At 45.0% G+C, this 24049-nt stretch overlaps 1 protein-coding gene across 1 annotated transcript in view; it reads left to right on the top strand.

The window, feature by feature from the left end:
* The window catches only part of FBXO15 (F-box protein 15), a 40309-nt gene extending 16823 nt beyond the window's left edge, over positions 1 to 23486 (top strand). Inside the window, exons 6-10 of the mRNA XM_060170789.1 lie at positions 2519 to 2645; positions 3823 to 3905; positions 4870 to 5012; positions 21314 to 21438; positions 22901 to 23486. Of these exons, the coding sequence (XP_060026772.1) occupies positions 2519 to 2645; positions 3823 to 3905; positions 4870 to 5012; positions 21314 to 21438; positions 22901 to 23170 (748 nt within the window). The 3' untranslated portion in view covers positions 23171 to 23486. The remainder of the gene's footprint in view (positions 1 to 2518; positions 2646 to 3822; positions 3906 to 4869; positions 5013 to 21313; positions 21439 to 22900) is intronic.
* Positions 23487 to 24049: the final 563 nt, after the last annotated feature.

Raw genomic sequence — 24049 nt, forward strand, 5'->3', positions numbered from 1 at the left:
TTGTTCTTACCGCCTTGTGAGCTGCAGCCCCACCGCGGGCTTCTCTCCCAGCCCTTGCCATGGAAGGTGTTGAGATCTCGCTTTAGGGTCTGCATCTCCACAGAAGAACCACCTTCTTTCCTGGTTCCCCTGCGTACAGACACATTTGAATGGTACCTTTATTTGCATAAATCTCTGAAATTCTATATGGTGTCATGACGGACCCCAGAATTTTTCTAATGCGGTCTTTAGGTTTTATGCACCATGAAATTATATTTGGAGAATGAGTCTGCAACCTCTGTACTAGTTTGAACACTATGTTATTTGATATCATGAGATATTGTTTACAGGGATTAGGACAGAATTGTTGACATCAATTAAATGATCATGAAAGTTCATAAATGGATAGTGTTGAATTGTAAAGCTCAGTTAAAGATACTGTGTTCCTGGGCTTCCCTGGTGGTGCAGTGGTTGGGAATCCGCCTGCTGATGCAGGGGACACGGGTTCGTGCCCCGGTCCGGGAAGATCCCACATGCCGCGGAGCGGCTGGGCCTGTGAGCCATGGCTGCTGAGCCTGTGCGTCCGGAGCCTGTGCTCTGCAGTGGGAGAGGCCACGACAGTGAGAGGCCCGCATACCGCAAAAAAAAAAAAAAAAAAAAGATACTGTGTTCCTGAAATTGTCATCCAGGTCAGGAATACTAGATACTGCACAGTGACAGAAATGCCAAAATTCATTGGGAAAATTCATTTTATTTAATTTATATACATTAAAACTCAATGGACTTCAGACCGCACTTGATAAACAGTGGTGAGCAAACCCTGAAAGTGTTTTTCAGGAATCTCTTTTGATTGGCACTTTTATCGCAAGTTTGTGAGCAGATGCTTTCGTCGTGCGGAAACAAGTCCTCGTGCGCGTCTGTGTGACAGCAGAGGAGAGACTCACTGATTCTGATTTGGGTCTTTCTTGTTTCCTCCGTGAGACTTTTTTTTTTAAAACAGTGAAAGCCTTATCTATGTAATTTGCAGTTTGTGTGTCCCTGTCATGTGTGCCTTCCCGGTCGGACACGTTGCGCTGTCACTGTGGCCAGCGTTTTCCATTCTGCAGGTGACGCCCTGCGTCCCGAACTTCTGAGAAACGTGGGGTAGATGTCAGCCTTCGTTTCTGCACCAGGACGGACCTGTGAGGCCAAGGCAAGGGGAGACCAGCCTGTTCTCCGTGGAGGCCGTCCAGCTGGTCTGCAGCCTCGCGTCTGAGGTGCGGGCTTCGGGCACGCTGAGGGCTGTTCTCCCAGCCCCGGCGCCTCGTGGCCACGCTCATGGTGCCACAGCCATGGCTGCGGCGGCGTGCGCTCTGGGGAGGTTCTCTCGTTCCATTTCCCTCCTCGAAGGTGGGGCCGTCTCCCTGGACACAGGTGAAGGTCACGCTGAGGCGGTCTGTAGGGCTGAAGCTAAGGTTTCAGCTCCGGTTCCCAACCTGGCGTTCAGCTTCCCCCGAGTCTGCTCTCCCGTGCTGAGCATATTTTTAGGTTCTCCCTCACGCGCACGCTCACCGAACGCCTCTCCCTGACCAGTGTAGTTCTCAGCGCGAGAAGCTCTCTGAGTGAGGGGCCAGGATGGTCTGGCAGCCAGGCATCTGGTTTCCACGCTTACAGCCCCCTCTGCTTTGAGACAGCGCACGGCGGAATGCCTTGGCTTTGAACTTCTGCTTAACGAACAGTTGAATACCTGTCACCTGCTGGTGTGTGTCGTAGGTGCTGGAGGCGCACCCTTGGCGCCAGCTCCTTGGAGACTTTCCTCTGGTGCTGAGCTGTGCTAATTGACCACTGAGATTGCCTCTCCCTCAGGGTTTCCTGAATTGCCTGGGAATGACAGACCTCTCCGCCTACCATGATAGAGCAGATAGAATGCTTCATTCTGTTGATTTTACGTGTCATGAACAGTAGGGCTGAGTTGTGTTTTCTTACACATTTGAGTTACTTACTCTTAGACGCTAATTCTAATCCAGTTCATGCTGTATCTCCTTCATGAAAACACTCAGGATTTTGGTTTAAATTTATTTTCCGACGTTACAGTTTTCACTGTCTCTGAGCTATTCTTGATAATAACTTTAGAAGGTTAACCTGCTTTCAGGCAGCCTACTAGACCCCCTACTTTTTTGTCATTTGAGGGATTTCATCTTTGCTTATGCATCCCATACATTGAGAATCTATTGCTGATTGTAGCGTTGTGCTGGGTTTTGAGGGGAAGAGGATAGAAGACAGTTCTTCCTCTCCCTCACCTGTGTGATTCTTCAGCTCACTGCTGACGGGGCCATAGAGTTGACAGTAAGAGTGGGGGTGGGGAGAATAAGATAGACGGTAAGAAATTTGGACTTATCCATTTTGCCTTTTATTTATACAAGTTGTTTCTCCTCATTAGCAATGTGTGCATGATTGGCATGTTCTTAATAGTCTTTTTAGGTGTGCCAAAGAGAATCGACAACATGGGGGAAGCCAGAGCTCATTTTTCTCTCTCCTTTCTTTGGCATGATGTTCAAAGACCTCGGTGGCATTCTTTAATTGCAAAGTACAACCTGAGTCACTTAACCGAGTCCACCATGCTTGGCTGTGATAGGCTGATCCGGATCTTCTGCCTGCACCCGGGCCTTGTGGTGGGGCTCTGGAAGGTAAGCCCAGCCTGTACCTGCCACGTTTGCTCCGTCGTGCATGGGGTCAAGGGTTAAGTCCTTTAGATGTTCAGCGACTGCACCCTCCTACGGACCTCATGTTCCCCGCTGCCTGGCCCTTGCGCCTTTGCGGCGGGTCTGCCTTTCTACCCTCACCTGTGACACATGAGCCCTTCCCGCCCGGGCGCTTTGGTTCACGTTACCCCTTTAACATCCTGGGACTTTCCCCTTCCTCCTCCAGCTGGTCCACATTCCATCCTTCTGCTCCTTTCACGCCCTTCCTCTGCTAGAGCGTCTCCTGTGCGTTTAACCTGGGGCCCTCAGATGCATCTCGCCTGGAGCCATGTAAGGATGGCAGCTCCCAAGTTGACTCTGGGGACAGCACTCACATCTTTACACGACGGCCAGGCAGAACCCAGGTCCCCACACCAGCCTCCGGACCCTTTCTTCCCTCGTCCCGCTCTTGCCGTCGGGTCGTCTTTCTCCCTCAGTCCCTCTGTACAAGGTGACTGGGGGCCAGGCAGCACTTGGCTCGCTCTGGGCTCTTGAGTTGGTCCATCCGGGTTGGCCGAGCGGAAGCCAGGACTCTGGTTGACCCGATCGTCCCATCGGCCACTGGAGAAGGGCAGCTTCAGGCTGCCGTCTGGGTCACCTTCCCCCGGCAGGGCAGCTGTGCCCGGGGAGAAACGGGTGTCGGCTCCTGTGCCATCCTGTCCTGTCTCCTGCTGCCCGACCTGCTGACGAGTGGACTTGGAGTCTAATCCCTCCCACTGGGTTTGCCAAGTCAAACAGGTCCTGCCACAGCTGCTGAGTGTGTGTGGGATTAACCTTGTGAAGTTCTTACCAGCCTTCTCTTTATCTTTGAAAAGACTTTGAAACGACCTGGAACTAACAAAATATATTTCCACAGGCGTCATATGTCAGACAGCACTTTGATGTTTCATAAATACTAGGGTGTTCATCCTTTCGGTACGGCACGCTCTGTGTATTTGGGTGCATTGTGGTCCTGCTATCAATGTGACAGATAAGTCTTATTAGACAGTGATAATGCATTGGCACTGCAGGAATCTTAGATTGTAAGAAACCACATCTATCTGTAAGATGAATGTGCTGCGATCTTCACAATGACCTTATGAAAAATTAAAATATTTCAGTTGAAAAATGTATTCTTTTTCAGAGGGAGGAAGAACTGGCTTTTGTTATGGCAAATCTTCATTTCCATCACCTTGTGGAGAGGAGCACGTTAGGCTCGGCTGCTGTGTATGTATTCGTATGCGGTGTATTAAATTTTGTACAGTCAGCATAAAGGATCCGGAGTTGATACCATCTTAATATCCTGAGAATAGCTACAAAGACATTCTGTCTTTAATCAGTAGACAGAAGCCAACAGACAAAATTATGTAGCTGTTGCTAAAAACATTGGATTATCCGTCAGTAGCTGTTTGCCTTATTTGCTTGGGTTCAGGGTGACGCACCTTGTGGAGTATGATTTACAGGGCAGGGAAGCTTCATTACTGCCAGATGCTAGTGCACTGAGGTGCTGCAGGTTCTCTGCAGTAGTTTGCATTTTCATGTCTTGAAAGGCAGGCAGACCTGTGGCCCACTTGGCCTGACCTGCAGATGTGTTTTTGTTTGGTTGGGACAGTGTGTCTGTTAATGGACTTCGGGCCATCAGGTGGGGGACATGCTTTCCGGCTCACTGCTCCTCTCACCCTTCCCCTGGGCCTGAGACTCCCATATGCCTTTTTTTTTTTTTTTTTAACGTGAAATGCTCCCCAGTGCTTCTGAGTTTGTTACGTTATATAGTAACGCGTTTCTTACTGAATGAAAGCTCGTTCATTGTGGCTTTGGGTCTTCTTCTGGGGGAGTCCCTGAGCTGTAGGTCTGTTGTTGGGTGCATTTTCCTGCTGCGCATTCAGCCCCCTGGATGCCGAGACCACTGCGGAGCAGAGCGGAGCTGCTGCCCCGGGTGGATTTCAGAACCATGTTCTGTCATGGTGGTCTGGGGATGCGCAGGGAACACACGCTTCTGCCCGTTTCTATGGAAGTTGGTAGAAGGAACGGGGGGCCATTCTTCTGCGTCTGTGGCACTGAACGTGACTGGGAATCTGTAGAGGGTTGATGAGAGCTGGTGCTTTGAAGGGGTGTTAGTTTTTTAAAGAGTATTTCCAATTCAAGCATTTTACCTCTGATGTTGACAGGTACATTTTGTTTTGCTTTTTAGCCCCTACGAGCTGCCTCCTCATACCCCCGTTTCGGATGACAGCCCGGAGTGTGGACTGAGTGGCTACCAACTCCACGTTGATATGCACAGCGGGGGAGTTTTCTGCCTGTGTGGCACATTTGGCAACCTCTCCACCAGCAAAGGTAACACTCATTGAGTCTTTTGTTTCAGAGTGGAATTCCAAGGCTGGAGAGGCGAGGGGACCACGTTTTATATCTGAGTTAAGAATTGCCCCCTGGCTGGCCCCTTAACCGTGTCCTGGTCCTCCGTCCTCCCAGACCCTGATCACTAGGACTTGTGCAGTTCCTCAGCTGCTGGCTCCGTCTCCATCATCACCGTCACCCCTGCTCTGCCTTCTGGAATATTCTCTGCTCAGCCTTTCTCCTGGCACTTATTGCTTTGCCCTACCGCATCCCCCCTCTCCCACCCCAACTTCTGCTCTTCTTTCTCAGAGGAGTTTGGTCGATTTGCCAGCAGGGCCAGTGTCGAGCCCGTCCAGGATGAGAGTAAAGGCAGCGAGCCCTCTGTCCTGCACCGTGTTTATCACGCTCACGGAAGCCGAGACGCGGACTGGGGCGGACAGAGGAGAGAAGGGACACCAGTCAAGAGGAGGAAAAGTGGGAATGCAGTGTGCCCTGCTCTGGTTTCTCTGACTGGTTCCTCTTGCTCTCTTTCCTCTGTATCCCATGACCTTGAAGTTTGGTGTAGAGACTTGCATAGACTGAAGTTTAACATTTGTCGTAAGAATATTTTACAGGGGAAACTATGCACTTCGTTTCTGAATATCCTGTTCCCAAAATTCTTTTAGCTAATGGATTTGACATCCATTAATACTCCTTGCCCAAATCAGTTTTTTTGAGTTTAGAAAATGGTGGTTTTAAAATTATGTCATTGTGTCCACTTTTATTAGCTGAGCTTTTGTAAAGAGCTTTCCTTCATCAACTGGGTGGATTCCTGTAATGGCAGGGTAAACGCTTGCATCTTTTCTCTTTTAACCACCAATTTTCAGATTAGGAAAGTGATGTAATTGTCGCCTCCTGTGGTGGGAAACGGTTTTGAGTGCACTCTCTCCTCTCTTTCTTGTTTAGTGTCACTTTGGACTCTTCGGTTTTTATTTACTCGGTAATTTATAATCAATTACAGACATTATTCTTTGTGAACCTAAGTTTGTTCTTTGTGAAGTCCCCAGTTTGGTCAGTGGGATCCACATCAGGCTGGCTTCTGTGCCATTTTCATAGCCTCCTTTCTTTCTTCTCTGAGCCGTCTTTGCATTTGTCTCGGGAAGATTCTAGATTTTTCTGTGCTTGTTGGCACCTCTGATAGAGCTGTGACAAATGTGTATATTAACCTAGGGTGGACTGACATCTTCGTCGTTGATTTATCCTACCCGTAAATGTGGAGTGTCTTTCAGTTTGTTCAGAAATACTTTTATGTCTTGTAGGAGTGTATCAGAATTTTCTTCGTACTAATTTTGCACATTTCTTAAGATTGTTAGTAAGTATTTCATCTTTGTTATTTCTGATATTATATCTCCTAATTGTTTTGTGATGTCTTTGTGTGGTTTTGGTCTCAGGCCACTGCTGATCTGATAGAATGAGTTGGGAAGTATTCCTAACACTCGAATTTTCCGGAGGATTTTGGGTACAACTGGCAGTATTTCTTAAGTGGTTGGTGGAATGCACCTGTGAAGCCATCAGGGCCTGGAGCTTGCTTCGTGGGAAGGTTTTAAACTACAGTTTCAATTTCTTTTACAGATGTATGGCTATTTAGGTTATGTATTTCTTCTTGTGTGAGCTTTGGTATGTTGCGTCTTTCAAGCAATTTGCCTAAATATCAAATAGGTTAAGGTTGATCAGTGGGTTCAGGGATTTTTCAGCCTGCTTCTTCTATTGTAAATTTCTCCATGAATGTTTACCAGATGATGGGTACTTATATCCATCATTTTATTAGAGATTGTAAAATGATGATCCCCTAATTCTGTCATTCCTTCTACATCTGTTATTAGCATTCTTTTATAAAGAAGGGTTTTCTATTATCAACTATTTAATTACCACGAAATATAATTAATATTGGAAAGGCATGGTACATGCTTAATTCTTCATTAATTTACAACATAGTGATTAATGCTCTAATAGTCTTTGAAGATAACTTGCAAGTTTTTTGGGGGGGGAGGTATTATGAATTCATGGATTAAAAAAATAGAGGTTATGTTTTTTAGTCCACTTGAAGTCATTATTATTTTTATTGTTACTGTGATGTTCAAATTGTGCTGTCATCTCATCTCATCTCCTGTTCTTTTGATATGAGTGTGGTCATCTTTGGTAACTTGCTTGTGTTCTAACAGGACAAGATACCTCAGGCTCATTTTGTCTGTTTCCTACCCAGACCTGGAGTTGGCCATTTTCCCTAGGAGCTCTGGTTCCTTTTCGTTCCCACTACACTATGGTATTTAGAGACCATAATCTGCATCCTGGGGATGCACATTGCTCTTGGGTTTTCATTTCTTTTAGGGTTTTCAGTAGGCAGAGCTATGAGGTTTGTAGATTTTATAATACGTAGAAATAAATCATACATTCATTTAAATTAAAGATCTTGGGGTTTTCAATTAACCTTTTTTATTATACACTTATATTTCTTTTCTTCTGCTCAAAGTCTTTGTGCCGAACAACATCAAAATATATAATAATTTCAAAAACAGTACTGAAATTATTAGTAATAACCTACTGAATGTTAATTAAGATTTTCCTTGTGGTTCTTTATGTGTTTAAGATATGTCATGTTAGAAAAAGTTAAGTCACCTAAAATAATTCTGCTGTCTGTGGGTATGCTGTCTCTTTGATATACAATTAGAGTGATTTGTTTCAGTTGATTTTTTATTTTTTCAGGATTCCTTTGCTCCTACTTTTACATTTAAAAATTACATACAACATTTATATGGTCCAAAGTTGAAGTTACAAAGCAATGTAGTTCAGAGACATTTACTTCTACTCTTGTCCCTTCACTTCTCTTCCTTTCCTCCCTTCAAAGTTAACCCTTTATATTAGCTAAGGTTTGTTCTTTAAATGTTTCTTTTTGAATACATAATGCTATATATCAATATATTCATATTTCTTCCATTTTTTCTTAATGAGGCATACTATACTCCCTTTTAAGTTCCTTCCTTTTTCCCAATTAATAATTTATTCTGGAGATTAGTCTTTATTTATTTTTTTAATGGGCATGTTGGTTTGTTTGTTTATTTATTTATTTATTTATTTTTGGCTGTGTTGGGTCTTCGTTGCTGTGTGCGGGCTTTTCTAGTTGTGGCGAACAGGGGTTACTCTTCGTTGTGGCGCGCGGGCTTCTCATTGCAGTGGCTTCTCTTGTGGAGCACGGGCTCTAGGCACATGGGTTTCAGTAGTTGTGGCGTGCAGGGTTCAGTAGTTGTGGCTCGTGGGCTCTAGAGCACAGGCTCAGTAGTTGTGGCGCACGAGCTTAGCTGCTCCGCGGCATGTGGAGACCAGGGCTCGAACCCGTGTCCCCTGCATTGGCAGGTGGATTCTTAACCACTGCGCCACCAGGGAAGCCCTGGAGATTAGTCTTTAGAATGAGATACAGATCTTTTTCATTCTCTCTTTTTAAAACATCCATAGGTAGGTAGTTTGTTAATGTCTTTTTCCGTGGTTTCCAGTCTTTGCTCTTACAGGTGGTGGAATAGCGAATATACAAAGAATAGTGTTGTTCACACATTGCTTCATGTTTCGGTAGCATGTCTTTGGGAGACTTGCTTAGAAATAGGGTTGTTAGCTCACAGGGTAAATGCAGATGTAATTTTGAAGAACACTGGCAAATTCCCCTCTTATGAGGGTATTACCAACTTAATGGGAAATTAAGTTAATAAAATACGTTATCACTAAGTATGTTTGTTCCAGGTTTTTGTTATGTGTTCTTACAAGTTAAGGAAGTTTCTTTCTATTCCTGGATTTGTTGGATTTTTTGAAAAAAATCAGGAATAATTGTTAAATGTTATCAAATACATTTGGGCAACTGTTGATGATATGATTTTTTTTTCTCCTTTACACCATTATAGTGAATTTCATTAATGTATCTTCTATTGGTTAACATCCTAGAATCCCTAAGATAAGCTGCTCTTGTCACATGTATGCTTATTTTTAAGGTACTGGTTTCAGTTATTTGGTTTTTAGCATTTTCCATTTAAACTCAGGGTACAGTTTTCCTTTATTTTTTATGTTTTAAATCTGTTTCTGATTCTGTTATAATCAGGTTTTCTACTTTTAATTGAATCAGTTTTAGTATTTATATGATTTTCTAGAAATCATCTGTTTTCTTTAGGTTTATTTTGATCTTTTTCTAGCTTTTTTGAGTTGACTGCTTAGATTGTTTAATTTTCAGGTTTTCTTCAGTGGTCTTTTCTTTTTTTTTTTTTTTGCGGTACGCGGGCCTCTCACTGTTGTGGCCTCTCCCGTTGCGGAGCACAGGCTCCGGACGCGCAGGCTCAGCGGCCATGCCTCACGGGCCCAGCCGCTCCGCGGCATGTGGGATCTTCCCAGACCGGGGTACGAACCCGCGTCCCCTGTATTGGCAGGGGGACTCTCAACCACTGCGCCACCAGGGAAGCCCTCTTCAGTGGTCTTTATGCCCAGAATCTTGGACTCTCAGAGTTAGGAAGGACTGGTGAGGTGATCTAGAGAATGACCCCTCCTGGGCTTGAATTTGCTCTGCCTGGAAACAGCCCACCCGCTTTTGTGAAGGTGTGAAAATTTGGCCTTTCACTGGCCCAAATTATCTTCTCTGTATTTTAACCCATTTACCTTTATCCTGATATTTAAAATAGAGGATGAAATCGATCCCTTTTCCCGGTATACACTGTCGAGGGGACTGCTGACATGCCCCCTGTCTATACCCAGGGCACAAACTCGTGTGCCTGGGGCTGGTGTTGGCAGAGAACTTGTTCTCTCGCTCTCCAGGGCTCCAGCCCTGCATCCTCGGGGCCCTTCACTTCCAGCATTTCCTACCTGACACGATCTCTGTTCTCCAGGGGTTGGGTTGAGGTCTGTCTTAGGCAGGTGCTAGGACTTCAGAGGAGAGGATTCCCCTTCTCCTCGTTCTCAGCAAATACAGCATCATGTTGATAGAGCTTTGTGTGTGTTCCTCATGCCTAAGCTGTGCCCGTGATGATGATGAGGACAGGACGATGGTGACGGAGAACACGGATGGGCACTCATCAGAGGTGCTTGCTGAACGTTTCATATTTGTATTAATCTCCACGGCAAGCCTGTGGGCTGGGCACTGTGATCTCTCCCGTGTTGTTAACAGGGCGGCTGGAGTGGACCGTAGGCCAGTTCTTGAATGGCGGAGCTCCATCTGCACCCGAGCCTGGCCGCTGTCTCCTCTCCACCGTACTTTGCAGTGATGTGCTTCTAGAGTGGATCTTCTTGTGTGTGTGACTCTGTCTTTTCAAGGTGTTGACATTGTACAGGTATCAGGTGGGGCCCTTCTCTGCTGGAGTGCTGACACACCCCTGAGAAGGTGAGATGGTTGTTAGGACACACAGGAGGCCAGGTAAAGTGAAGGAGGACAGGAAACTTCTGTGGGAATAATTCACCTTCATCTGTTGTTTTCACAGTGAGGAACACTTTCACCCTAAGACTTCACGCAAGACTCAGGTGCTTCCTCTGCGTGTAGTTCTGCGATGAGGGTCAGCAGGGGGCGCCGTTGCCATCAGAGTTGTCACATTTCACCGGAGTACAGACTCCAACGCCTGCTACAGTTTTTGAGAAACTGTCTTGTGGTACCAGGGAGTATATTTAGTAAATTCCAGCAATGTCATTGCAGGAGGGGGTGACAGCACTGTACCCCATCAAGGATAAATGTTCTATCATCACATCCCTAGAGCTGGGGGCATCCTCGCCTGGCTCTGAGGAGGCAGCCTACGGGGAGTGGCAGGAAGGAGAGGAGACCAGGCCCATCTGTGTGTCTGGTGCGTGCATTGACAGTTGCTGGCGGGATGCAGGGGGTGTGCTGGCGGCGGATGCGCACGTCTCACGCGTGTCGCCTGCCCTCCATGCCGGGTGCAGAGAAGCCTGCTGGGCCAGGTCGCAGGCCCTGGGGAGGGTGGCTCCAGGGGCTCCCGGAGGGCTCTGAGGAGGGGCAGGCCAAGGGGGGCTGGGGCCGGCGTAAAGCGACTAGTGGTGGCGCTCAGACGGGTTAATGGGGAGTGGGCCAGACCCAGTTAGGAGGGAGTGGAAAGGTACAACTTTAAATACGACGTAATTGATGGACAGAGCCTGAGTTTGGTCATTTCGTAGGACCGCTTCCAGCATTCCATCTTTAAATAAAACGTCTGAGGCTGTACCAATTTAGTCCACAAATTCATTACAGTTCTATTAAAAAATCCCGAAGGGAATTTATTATGAAACTTGAAAAGTTGACTCTAAAATCCATTTACGAATACACATGAATATGGCATGGTTGATAAAATTTTTGTTTTAAAGTTTTAAGTGTGAGGTAGTGTCATCTTTTCTCTGTCCGATGTGTGTTTAGACTACAGAAAAACAAGCAATTAAAAAACCCATGTAGCCGCCACACAGTGTAAGAAGTACACCATTACCCGTAACTCTGAAGCCACCTGCGTGGTTAAACTTTTTTTGTATTGTTAAATGACACAAGGAGAAACGCATAAAACAAATTATCATAAAACAAACAACTGTGTGACCACCATCCAGGTCTTGATTAAATTTTGAAAATAATAAGAGGGCTACTGGTCTTACCAAATGTTAAACACACAGTAAAACTACAGTGACTGAGAAAGCATGGGATCATTGAAGCAGCAGCTGCCCAAGGTACCGTGCACATCTTTTGCAGTTCCAGATTCTCTTGTCAGGTATTCTGATAAATATTGGACTTATAGCAATTCGTAGCTATTTTAATTAGTTGTACCATGATATGTCTATAAATCTGAGCATGCCTTCATCCTTTAGAGGAAATGTATATATTTCTCTAGAGTTTCAGTATAGAATGCATTGTGTAGAATAATTTGCCTACGATGGGCTAAAATGATCTCCAGAAATGACTGTGCAGTCAGTTCATATGCAGGGACTACAGATAATCAGAAGATTCACGCCATGTTTATATTCATGCAGAGCAACGCAGTGAAGCACTCAGAGTGAGTACTGGCCACTTTATGCTCTCTGCCTCTTGGTCACAGTATTTTCTCTGAATAAAATATCCCTCTCTTCTATTTTATTAACTCTGTCTCATGTACTGTGCTACCAGGTTCTTTGGATTTTTATTGTTGCAGTTGCAATACATGTTACTAAAATCAAACCAGAAGACCCTAGTTGGTTCTTGGAGCTGGAGTGAGATCCCTGAGACACAGAGCTCACCCTTGGGGGATGAGCACCCTGGGACCCCACACTTGGCCAGCGCTGTGAGGCCACAGCCAACGCCTCTGGGCTGTGAATTCCCACACTTCTCTGGTGGGCTCAGCTCCCACGTGGTGACACCACTCCTGCTGTACTGTTCACCTTGTCTGCCTTTCAGGTCAGAGCAGGCTCCGTGCTGGCGGCTCTGCCTGGTCCTCCAGTTTGCCAGTGCAGAGCTCGAGCTCTAGACATAATCCTCCTCAGTCAGACGCTGTCCAGGGAGAGGATGTCCTACCTCTCAGCGCTGCTGACGGTGAATACAGAGAATCCAGGTCCTTTCTTCTTTCCCGAAAGGTTTCTTTGACTGCTTCTCCTTGGAACTTTGTCATATTCCTCCCCCCAAGGACCTGGGATGTTTTCTGTTTGTATTTTCATGTGTTCTGTCACTTTGACGAGTCATGGCTGCATTAAGAATTTTCTTAAAAGGAACAGTATTACCTTTTTTTTCAAAGGAAGTTTCATGATTCCTGAGCCTGTCCATGTTTGCTACCTGCTTCTTTGGGTATTGCCACTAAAATTAAACTAAAAGGATGTTTAAGTGAAGACATATTTTGTTACCTGAATTGGATTTATAAGAGAAATAATTTGTAAATGGAAACTTGAAGTAAGCTTCTTAAAGTGCATTGTGGGTTTTCCTGTGCACATTATGATCTCTGTTCTTTTGCAAATGTGGGTAGACTGTTGGCATTGGGTCCCCAAGACCCAGTGGATCTGCTGGGAGGTTCATTGATCCGCTGGGAGGACTCACAGGTCTCAAGGTATGGTTTCATTAATGGCTAAGATTTATTACTGCCCGAGGGTACAGAGCAAAGTCAGTGGAGGGGAAAAGCCTCAAGGGGTGAAGTCTAGGGGAAGGAGGTGCAGGCTTCCAAGGGTCCACTCCCAGGATGTGCGGTCACACAGGAGTCGTGAGGACACCTGCGAAATGCTGCCTACCCGAGAAGTGTGTTGGAGACTCAGCACCCAGGGTTCCTTTTGGGGCTGGTTACATGGGCGCCTGCTGCCTGGCTCGCCCAGACTCCAGACTCCCAGGTGGGAAGGTGCTCAGCAGGAACCACATTGTTGGTACAGACTGTTCAGGCAGGTGACCCACTCTTGTCAGCGAGGGATGGTGAGGCGGGGGCACTCCTGGAATCCATCCCCAGACACCAGCCAAGGGCCAGCCTCGCAGCAGGCCTTGCTAAGAATAGACGGTCTCAGGATGAGAATGGGTGCAGCCCAGTGGAAGCTTCAGCAGACGGGAAGTAGTCCAGCTGTGTCTTTGAAGTGTTAATAGAGCTTGAAAAAGAGCATGATGAGCAGTGCAAAGTATGAAAGAATGCATATTTTTTGATCTTTGTATCAGGCTAATTATTACCAATTTTCAGAAGCTGAGGGAAAAAGGTTTTACATAGTACAGCAGATTGTAGTCTTTTTATCAGTATTGAGAGGGAGTGATGGTAAAGAAGCAAAGGGAAAGAATTTTTTTTTTTTACATCTTTATTGGAGTATAATTGCTTTACAATGGTGTGTTAGTTTCTGCTTTATAACAAAGTGAATCAATTATACATATGTTCCCATATCTCTTCCCTCTTGCGTCTCCCTCCCTCCCACCCTCCTTATCCCACCCCTCTAGGTGGTCACAAAGCACCGAGCTGATCTCCCTGTGCTATGCGGCTGCTTCCCACTAGCTATCTATTTTGCGTTTGGTAGTGGGAAAGAATTTTTAAGTAACAAGGTATGCTGCTTCTGTCACTTATTTGAGTTGTTATAAAAATGCATTTAAAAACTAATGTCTTTTTCTTATTATGGGATTTGAAAATTCTGAATATATGGACACTTCTAAAGAAGCAAATGAAAGTCACCCAAGGACAACTCTTGTTTATATTTTGGTCCATTTTCAAATCTGTAGCTGTATTTATATTTGTGGACCACATTGTGTGAACAGCGCTTGCTTTTTCCCTACGTCACTAAGTAGTACTCTTTGGAAAAATCAGATTTTGAAAAGTTGTGTGACAACCCATTGTTTGGTTTTATCAGGATTTATTGACCCAGTCTCCTTCTGTTGGGCATTTAGGTCTCCATTTTCATGATTATAGCACTATTATCATGAGCATTAATTTGAAAAATATTTGATGATTTGAGAGGTGCAAATGACATCTGATTGTTTTAAATTTGCAAATGTTGAATGTTAGGTTGGCTCTTTAAAAAAGCCTGTTGACTGTAGCAGAAGTTTATGGCTACTGTAGCAGCTATCTGGTAGGCTATTTCAGGGGCGTCTTCGTAGGATCCAGATTCCGGAGTACCTGTCACAAGTGTGTGATGGTGCAGTAGCATGAGAACCTTCCATGTAAGGTTCCCTGAGGACTAAAGTGAGGAAGTGAGAGGAAGTAAGGAGTGCTTCCAGGAGGTGGGCATGTGCTAGTGTTGTCTTGTTTTTACATTTCTCTCCTGATTGAATTTCCATCTGTTTGTGTTTGATTGGTTCCATTGTTTTAAATGTTTACAAGATTTATACGAGTTATATTTGCTGCAAGTGTTTTCTCCATTTTGTCTTTTGCCTTTTAATTTGGTATATGTTGCTTTGGATCCTTCCAAAGTTTTTAATTGTACGTAATCAGTCCTTTCTTCCTTGTTTCTTCCGAAATTTTTTCACGTAGAAAGTACTCACTTGCCAGGATCAGGCGAATATTCACCTTTGTTTCCTTTACATTATTTCTCTTCATGTTTTAAACCCACACTTCCTTTTGATTAACATAAAGATTACACGCAGCCTGCAGGTTCCTGTGCCCTTTGCGCTTGGGGCTCTTTCTCTCTACTGAGGATTGGCACCCCTTCTCCCTGTATCTCCACCAGGCAGGAAGGCAGTTCAAGCTTTACTTGTGAACTGTGTTATGAAAATGTGTCCCTCCTCCGATGTAACATTTCTTACTAGTGAGCATTCATCCAGCATTTCTCAGTTATTTCCATCCACTTATTCTTTTAGATATAATTAATAGTCACCTGGCCAGATGTTAAGTGTCTTATTTGGATTTTGATCAGATTTGTATTGAATGTGGACATTAATTTGAAAGGAATTGATGTGTTTTTATTTAGGGTTTTGGACTATCTCTCCATTTCTTTAAATTTTCTTCTCTGCCCTTAGGAGAAATGTTTTCTTATGTAGGTCCTTCACCTTTCTCAACTCATTTTTGTGCTGCCATTGTCAAGGAATATGTTTAGATTATGTTTCCATTATCTGTTGTTAGATTTGTTCTATCTCCTATAGAGATTCTGCAATATGCTTTTCATTAAAGTACTGATTAAATGATAAATATTCAGTGCCTTATTCTGTAAAACACAATAGAAAATATTGAGGGGTTTGAAAGAAGTTATGGACCTGAGAAACTTATTTTTATTCTATGAAAAAAGTAGGGTTGTTCAACTTTTGAGCAGCAGACACTGGTTAGCCCAGATAACCTCTCTTTAAGAAATTCTACTTTTAAAGTTGTTGGTGTTTGTTTAAGATACTTTTCATACATAGCATGTTATCCCATTTTTATTTTTGTGATTCCAAAAATAGATACTTTTTTGTTCCCTGTTTTGTTCCCTTGATACTAATTACTTTCTATGTTTCTAGGTCAGATTATCCTCTCTAAGCATTTGTGATAACGGGAAGGCATTAGAAATAATACAGTACTTTCTAGGTGGTGATTATCTAGAAAAAGTAGAACAGATAATTCTTCAGAGCATCTTCATCAGTGGTTGTTAGTACATTTTTTCCTGCTTTGTACTTTTGGTGACTCATTATGAAAAATCAGCATTACAGATTCTGTTCACAGAGCAGGAGAACGCTGATCTCCATACGTTTTATGTCAGTGCTCGCAGGGAGTCAGTGGTCCTTGCCCTGAAGCAGAAGAGGCCATGTGATTTGTGGGGACCCCGTGCAAAATGAAACGCGGCGCTCCTCGGTAGAAAATTATTAAGTTCAAAATGCTGACAGCAGCACATTAAACCAGGAGGGGTCCCTCGTATCCACACAGGTTGTGGCCCCTGAAGCCAGCCCCGGCGGTAACATGGGACCTGTGAGGAGGCGCCTCAAACCTTTATGTGATGAGCCCTCTTCCTCCTCTTTTGCATTTGTGGACTCTTGACTCTGTTTGAGAGTCTAACTTCGTGAATGCCCGGCAGTTCCTTGCAGGAAGTCACAAACGCATGTCCACTGGGGCTGTCAGACTTCAACTCATCCCTTGTTGCTACTCAGAAATCTTCTAATCAAGTCTTGTTAGTCCTGCCTTGTATTTCGCAGAAAGGCTGTTTAAACACAGTCACACTCATCTTCCTCGTTCTCCAGGCTCACGACCCGCCGTGCTGAGACTGGTCGTCCTCCCTCACCTGCCAGCGCATCTCCACGGTGGCACGGTCTGTTTGTAGGCTTGATTTTTCCTGTTTCAGAGAAAAAGATGTCTCACTGTCTTGCCAAAAGATTTTCCAGTTTCCATTCCTAAATATACCTGCTCCTGCCTGTTCCGGGACCTTTATTTAGCCCTTGGTCTCTTATCTGTTCATTATTTCAAACCAGTTTTCCATCAGCTCCTCTTCCACTTATAAATGTATTCATGTTTTCTGATTCAAAAATTATTTTAAAACAACACTTCTGTATAGATGGGAAAGTTATTTTTTGTTTGAAAGCTACCTAGAACCTAATTTTCTACATAGAAAACTTCACCTAAAGCTGGCTTAGCAAGAAGGGTTCATGTTGAAAAACCCAGGGGTAGGTCTTCTTCCCAGTGCAGTTTCCCGGGTGGGCTTGGTCCGTGTCAGTGGGACTGGATGTGTCCAGCAGCCTTCTTTCCCTCCTTCTCGCTCCCATTCCGACGTCTCTTTTTTTTTTTTTTTTTTTTTTTTTTGCGGTACGCGGGCCTCTCACTGCTGTGGCCTCTCCCGTTGCGGAGCACAGGCTCCGGACGCGCAGGCTCAGCAGTCATGGCTCAGCGGCCATGGCCCACGGGCCCAGCCGCTCCACGGCACGTGGGATCTTCCCGGACCGGGGCATGAACCCGTGTCCCCTGCATTGGCAGGGGGACTCTCAACCACTGCGCCACCAGGGAAGCCCAGTATACCAGAATTTGCTCACCAGTTTTCCTGTTGATAGAGAGGGAATTAGGGTTGTTTTTGTTTTGGGCTGTTATGAATAAAGCTGCTATAGATTTCTTGTGCAAGTCTTTTTTGTGAGCATATGTTTTCATTTCTCTTGGCTAAATACCTAGGACTGGGAAGTCGAATTAGAGCAGGTTTAATTATGGATTAAAAGTTGCCAGTCTTTTTTTTTTATGTATAAGAAATTTTTATGTATTAGAAATTGCCAAACTTCTTCTTTTTAGAGTTGTTGTACCATTTCACACTCCATCGTCTGTGTGTGAGTGTTCTGGCTGCTCCGTATCCTGGGCAACCGTTGATGTTATTAGTCTTTTAGATTTTAGCGCATCTGGTGTATGGTAGTAGTAGTTTCTCCCTAATGGCCAGTAGTGCTGAGTACTTTTCCACGTGCTTATTGTTCATTTGCGTATCTTTTTTGAAGTGTCTTTAATCCTTTTGTGGTGTTTTCTTTTTTTTTTTAAATCAGTATTTGTTTCTTTATTTCTCAACCATAGAAGCTCTTTATATATTCTGGATAACAGTCCTTTGTCAGATATATGTTTTGAAAATATTTTTTTCCAGTCTATGGCTTGCTTATTCATTTTCTTAGTGGTATCTTTTAGTGATCAGAAGTTTCTCACTTTGATGAAATCTAATTTATTATTTTCTTGTTTTATGGTATTTTCTTTTTTCTGTCTTAAAAACTTTTCCTACTCCAGGTTATGGAGATGTTCTTTCTTCCAGCTGGATTATGGTTTTAGCTTTTACATTTAGGTCTGTGATCCATCCCTAATTTAATTTTTGTGTGAAGTATGAGGTAAGGGTTGAGGTTCATGTTATTTTCCCATATGAATAGCAAGTTGTTATTGCACCATTTGTGAAAGGGCTTTCTTTTCTCATTGAATTATTTTGATGTCTTCATCAAAAATCAGTTGCTTGTAAAAGTGTTGGTCTATTTCTGGACCTGTCTGTTCTATATTGTTGATCTGTTTGTGTATCTTTGTGGTAATACCACACTGTCTTGATTGCTTTAGCTCTATAGTAAGTCTTGGAGTCATTTATTTTTCTTTTTTTCAAGATTGTGTGGCTGTTTTAGGTCTTTAGCATTTCCATGTGAATCAGCCTGTCACATCTTATTATTTATTTGTAAATTATTTATTAAATGCCTGCTGGGATTATGATTTGGATTGTATTAAGTCTATATATCAATTTGGGTAAACGGATGCCTTAACGGTGTTGAGTCTTGCATTCCATGAACATGGTACATCTTTCTGCTTGGCAGTGGGCTTGGCTCTTCAGAGGGAGTATTATGGTTGAGATAATACGTTAAAGTGCTTAGCAACCTTAGTCTGGCATTTATAACAATTCACCCTGTAATGTTAATGTTTACTACTTGTTCCACTAATCACAAAGCTTTATAAAGTGCTCTCATTTGTGTCTCATTTTGCTTGGCTTGGAGCTTGGCCATGGTCATACCTCTAGCAAATGCCTGGGCAGGTTTGGAACTAGCTCCTTACGACTCTGAAGCCCGTGCTTGTGCGTGCATGTCGCGGGAAGCCATGAGTGGTGAGCCTTGCATTGTATTTCTCTGCGTTTTGAGGATGGCCTTACGTGTTGGTAGGTTAAAGTTAGAGTCTCCAGCAACAGAATTTATTCTGAATGGTTTAAGCAGCACAGGAATGTATAAGGATACAGTAGTTCACCATCTCTCTGGAAGAGCTAGACTCTGCGTTTGTATACGTGTGACACACTGTGGCTTCTCTTGTGAAAACATCGCCCTGTCACACCTAGTAGTCGACCCCAGAGTGCTGCCCGTGCCCACTCTGCGAGGACTTGGGCCTCTGCCCCTGCGTCTGTCAGAGGCGTTTTCCCTTCTCTACCTGCTCCCACAGCTCACTCTGACCCAGGTGAGCAGGGGCGCGTCTCAGGGAAGGAGCCAGGCCACTCACGACCTGTTTACGGGAGGGCTGGGAACGGGAGGTAGTGAGCATGGGCAAATCAGCAGCAGTTTTGGGAGCCATAAATGGCTCCCCTGCGCATCTGTCTGTGCATTCTTAGATTTTTCTCTATTGGCAGTAAAATGAAAACAAAACTCCATGAGAATCTAGATCTACGTTATACATTCTCAGCTAGTATTGAAACCAATGGGTGATCATGTGTCCCCATGTTCATATCTGTTTTAATCTGTTGTAACATGGACTCCAGACGCAGAACAGGTCTGGGTCACGTTTCTTCCGCTGACCACCGCGTGGCCTCGGGCAAGGAAGGCACTGCTCACCTCTCGGCGTGTAGCTTTCTCACCTGTGAGCTCAGAGAATTGCAGTGTCTAATTAATAGTGCTATTCTAAGGTATTCTTTTAAGCTGCTATACAGAAAGTATGTAACATATGCTTGGTGTACAGTAAATACTCAAAAACATGACCTATTTTATTTGCATTCACCTTCACATATGCATTCTGTGTGCAGATCGCTTACGTGTACAGAGAGCTTCACCTTGTTCTGTCTTAGAGAAGCAAGCAGTTACACAGGGTCAGTGGGAAGAGCTCTGACCTTTTAAGATACCACAGTGTTCTCGCTGTTCTACAGGGAGGATGTCTGGTGATAACAGAGTAGCAACAGTCCTCGCTTCCTACAGAGATTTCACGTTTATCAACTCAGACAATTGCCGTTGAGCTGTTATTGGCTGCTGTACCTTGGGGTCCACTTTCTGCCATGTCTTGAGGACAAGCCGGCAGTCCTGCACGTGGCTGTGTGGTGACCAAGGGCAGAGCAGAGCCACATCTGCTGTTCAGGATGTCGTTGCTTCGCCTTCTCCGAGGCCTCGCTTGAGAAGCTGCACGGTTCTCGCTGAGCACTCAGCAGCAGAGGAGGGAATGTGGGCAGCCTCTGTCCTTGGACCAGACTGGCTAACAGGCCTTCCAGGGCTGGAGCTGCACCACCTCGCGGGGCTCCCGCCCAGAGCTCGTGTCCTGGTCCTGATCTTTTGGCCGCACTTCCGTGAGGACACCGTCTAGAGTTTCTAGAATGGGGCTCTGGCTCCCAGGGCAGCTTGGTTCTGGTTTTATTTTGTCCCATGAAATGAGCAGCATGGGGTCGGAGAGCATGTGCCTTTCTCTGCTCTCCTTTCTCTGCTCTGCGTGTGACTCACATCTCACCCTTGATCAGGTGTTGCCTCTGAAGAAAGCTTGCGTGCGAGTGAAGGCCTGTGACCTCGTCACGGGTGATGCTCCCCTTTGCAGGACGCATTAAAGCAGTTGCACGGGGCTCAGCCGTCCTGTAGGCCCCCGGGCGTGCGTGCACCTGGGCCGTGACAGCCCTGGGTGGCGAGGCTGCTCCCGGGCAGCTCTGCGTTGGTCCAGGGAGGGCAGGGCTCAGGTCTCAGCTCCTGGTCAGCACGTGGTGGGATTTCTGCTTGTTCATACAGTCCTGCGAAGACGTGCGCTGGGCTCCTTCCCTGACCGCATTCCACGTTCACTGGCTCTCACCCCTCCTTTCTCTGGACGTCTCTCCCCTCCCTCACATTTAATGCCCTTTTTCTGTGCAGTTTCCGGCCTCGGTTTTCTTAAGTTCCACGGCTCTGGTTTCCCATTTTCCTAGCGGTTTGTTTAATCAAATCAGTGGAACCCTTGCCTCGTAGCTGTCTCCCCATCAGTGACAGGGTGCTGTCCTGTCCACCCCAGGCATCTCCCCGTCTCACCATTGAGACAAGCTCATTTCTCTGTCTCAGGAATGCAGGTGGATATAGTAGTGCCCTCGCCTCAGCCAGACGCCCGAGTCAGCCGTGTCAGGGTCTCCTTCCACCCCTGAACCCAGTACTTAGCTCCACGAGGCTTCCTTTATAGAGCAGCAGATCTGAGGGATCTTGACTTATTGTCCTGCGTTGGTTGGCATATAGTAATTTTAAAAATCTTTGATCTTTTCAGGATACATTGAAAATGAATATATGAAGCTCAGTGTGATAAGTTTTAAAAATAGCACCGAACACCTACCTCTTATTGGAAAAGTTGGCCTTTCTTGGAAAACTAATATTTTTGATGGCTGTATAAAGGTAATTTTTTTTTCTTAAAGTACCTGGTTTCTGTATAATAAATGTGTCTGTTGATATATATGTATGATGCTGCTTTGAAAGTCCTAGATTTATTGTTCTGGTGTCTAAAGATTTGTGCACGTCCTCTTAGCCAGTGGCGATCAGTTGATTGATTTATCCAACGTGTATTGAGGGCCTTTCGTTTTCCACTGGGCGTGGTGGAGTTGGTGCGTAGGTGGCGCGCAGTGCGTTGCTGAGCGGTGTTGATTGCAGCCTCTGTTCCCTCCAAGTCCTTCTGGCTGTTCGTTTTGTGGAGAAAGAGTGGAGCCGTAGGTTGGACCAGGCAAGTAACATTTACTCAGAAACATCTTAATTACTTCTCAGTTACATCTTAGGACACCAACTTAAAGTTTACTGCAGTTATAAGTTCCAGCATACAGATTTTTCCTTGAACAGTTAAATCAGTTTTTACCTCTATCACAAACCAGCCACACGGAGGGGAGGGAGGATGTGGTGGCCGGGGACTGGCGGGGGGCGGCGAGGAGGGTTCTCACGCAGTCTCGCTTCTCCTGTGATCCCTGTGCCCGTGGGTGCCCTGGTTGTCACTCCTCTCCATCTGTGTGTTGTGGGATGAACAGGATTTCCACAGGATGCGTCTGCTGTGGATGCAGAGGGCCCCAGTTAAGCTGGCTTAATTCTGCCTACAAGCATGGATGCCTTGTGACAGTGACAGGGGTGATGGCTGAGGCCAAGAGCAGCGTTGTTGTTGAGCGTGAAAAGCAAGCACTTCAGTATCATTGAGGATTCTCTCTTGATCCACTTGCTATTTGATATACTGAGATGTTTTATTCTGTTATTTGTGAGCAGTTGTTTAAACCTTGGGAAAGATTTATCACATACAAAGGAATATTATTTCATGTCTTCAGGAGCACAGACCTGACTTTTTAAAGTGGATTTAGATGAGTCTTACAAAAACGCGTGCTAAAATGTTGACGTCACAATGGACCTTGAGGACCTAGAAAGGCAAAATATCAACATGGCAGACTTAAAGGGTCAGCATAATATAAAAATAATATAATTTGTTTTGTATTCCTTGGTAATCGAGGAGCAGATACTCAGTTCCCACTGTGGGGTGGGAAGGGAAGTGTTGTAATCGTACAGGGAACAAAGCTTTATCCCAGCTCTGACCATTGGAAAGGCGGTCTCTGCGTTTGTTGGTGCCGCTTGCTACGCGCAGGCGCAGCAGTTCAGTGATGGCCAGAGCTGACCTGGCCGCCCTCCCCACCTCCCCGCCACACCCCCTGCCGAGGACTGTCACATGCTTGTCACATGCTGTTCCCGCTTCCTGTAATTTTGTTCTCTTCCCTCTTCTCCCTCCTCCTTCACTTAATCCTTCATGACGAGGCTCCATCTACATTTATTAAGTCAGGTCTAATTGGCCATTTTATCCTCACACTTACGAACATCTGTGTTTATTTTGTAGAGTTGCTCTGTAATGGACTTAACTCTTTTGGAAGAATATGGGAAACCCTTCTGGTGTTTCAGTTCCCCGGTGTGCATGAGACCCTCTCCCGGGCCCTCTGACGGCCCTGCTTTCTTGGGGGAGACGTACCGTGTGGACTACGCAGACGCGGAGGGAAGGGTGCACTTGGAGCTGGTGTGGATCGAGGAGACGGGAGAGTACTTTATCGTCAGCCTGGCGCTCTACCTGCGGGTGGCAAAGATAAACCACTGGTTTGGGACCAAATACTGAGCATTAGCAGTAGGCGGCAAATTATTGTTGCTGTTTGTTTCTTTTGGACTGACTGGTTTTGTTCTTGGTGTTTGTTGGAAGTTAAAATAAAGCAGTAGTCTGTTCGATGTCCTCTTATTTCACACTAGAAATCATGATTTCTGAGTCATTTTAAAGTTAAGGTTAGAAGATTAAGTTAAATTTTAAAACCGTGAAAATAGCACATCACAGTGGAAATTCATGTAAAAGAAAAAGAAAAAAGATACTTGCTTCTCCTCTGCACTTACCCTTTAAAAAAAACAAGAAAACGGATCAGACTGAAAACAGATCAGTTTTCTCTTGAGGGTGTGTGTGTGCGCGTGTGCGTGTGTGTGTGTGGTATACGTAGGGTTTTTTCTTTATTGGTTAGAGCCCCAAATAAAGAAATACATTTCAATGTGAACTTCATGGTATTCATTAAAATTAGAAAGTGCTGTATTCATGGCATTTAACAGCCACAGTAGTGTTCAATAAAGCAAAGTAAAATAGACAGGTGACCTGCTTCACAAGGAAAGATGCACCTGTAACCATCAGAGGAAGTTGTTATCCCTTAGAAGAGCGAAGCGTGACGCACATGCAGTTCAGACACCCAGCTCTGCATCCGTGGGACGGGGAGGGAAGGACGCTCCCTCTGCAGAAGTGCTTTCGGAGGATCCGTAGACACCTGGGGTTCAAATGGAGGTCACATCCACCTAATCACGTGTTTCAGGGATCTGGTTCTAAATTTGTTTGAGATTGTATCGATTATCTTTTTCTATCATATTTTTATCTCCCACTTAAAGTTGTTCTCAGAAGTGATCGTTGAAATGCGGTGTTGCTCCCACAGGGGCATACACGATTAAACTCCTCCCCCCTCTATCT

This window comes from Lagenorhynchus albirostris, chromosome 14 (genome assembly GCF_949774975.1).
Source record: "Lagenorhynchus albirostris chromosome 14, mLagAlb1.1, whole genome shotgun sequence".
NCBI classification, from domain to species: Eukaryota; Metazoa; Chordata; class Mammalia; order Artiodactyla; family Delphinidae; genus Lagenorhynchus; species Lagenorhynchus albirostris.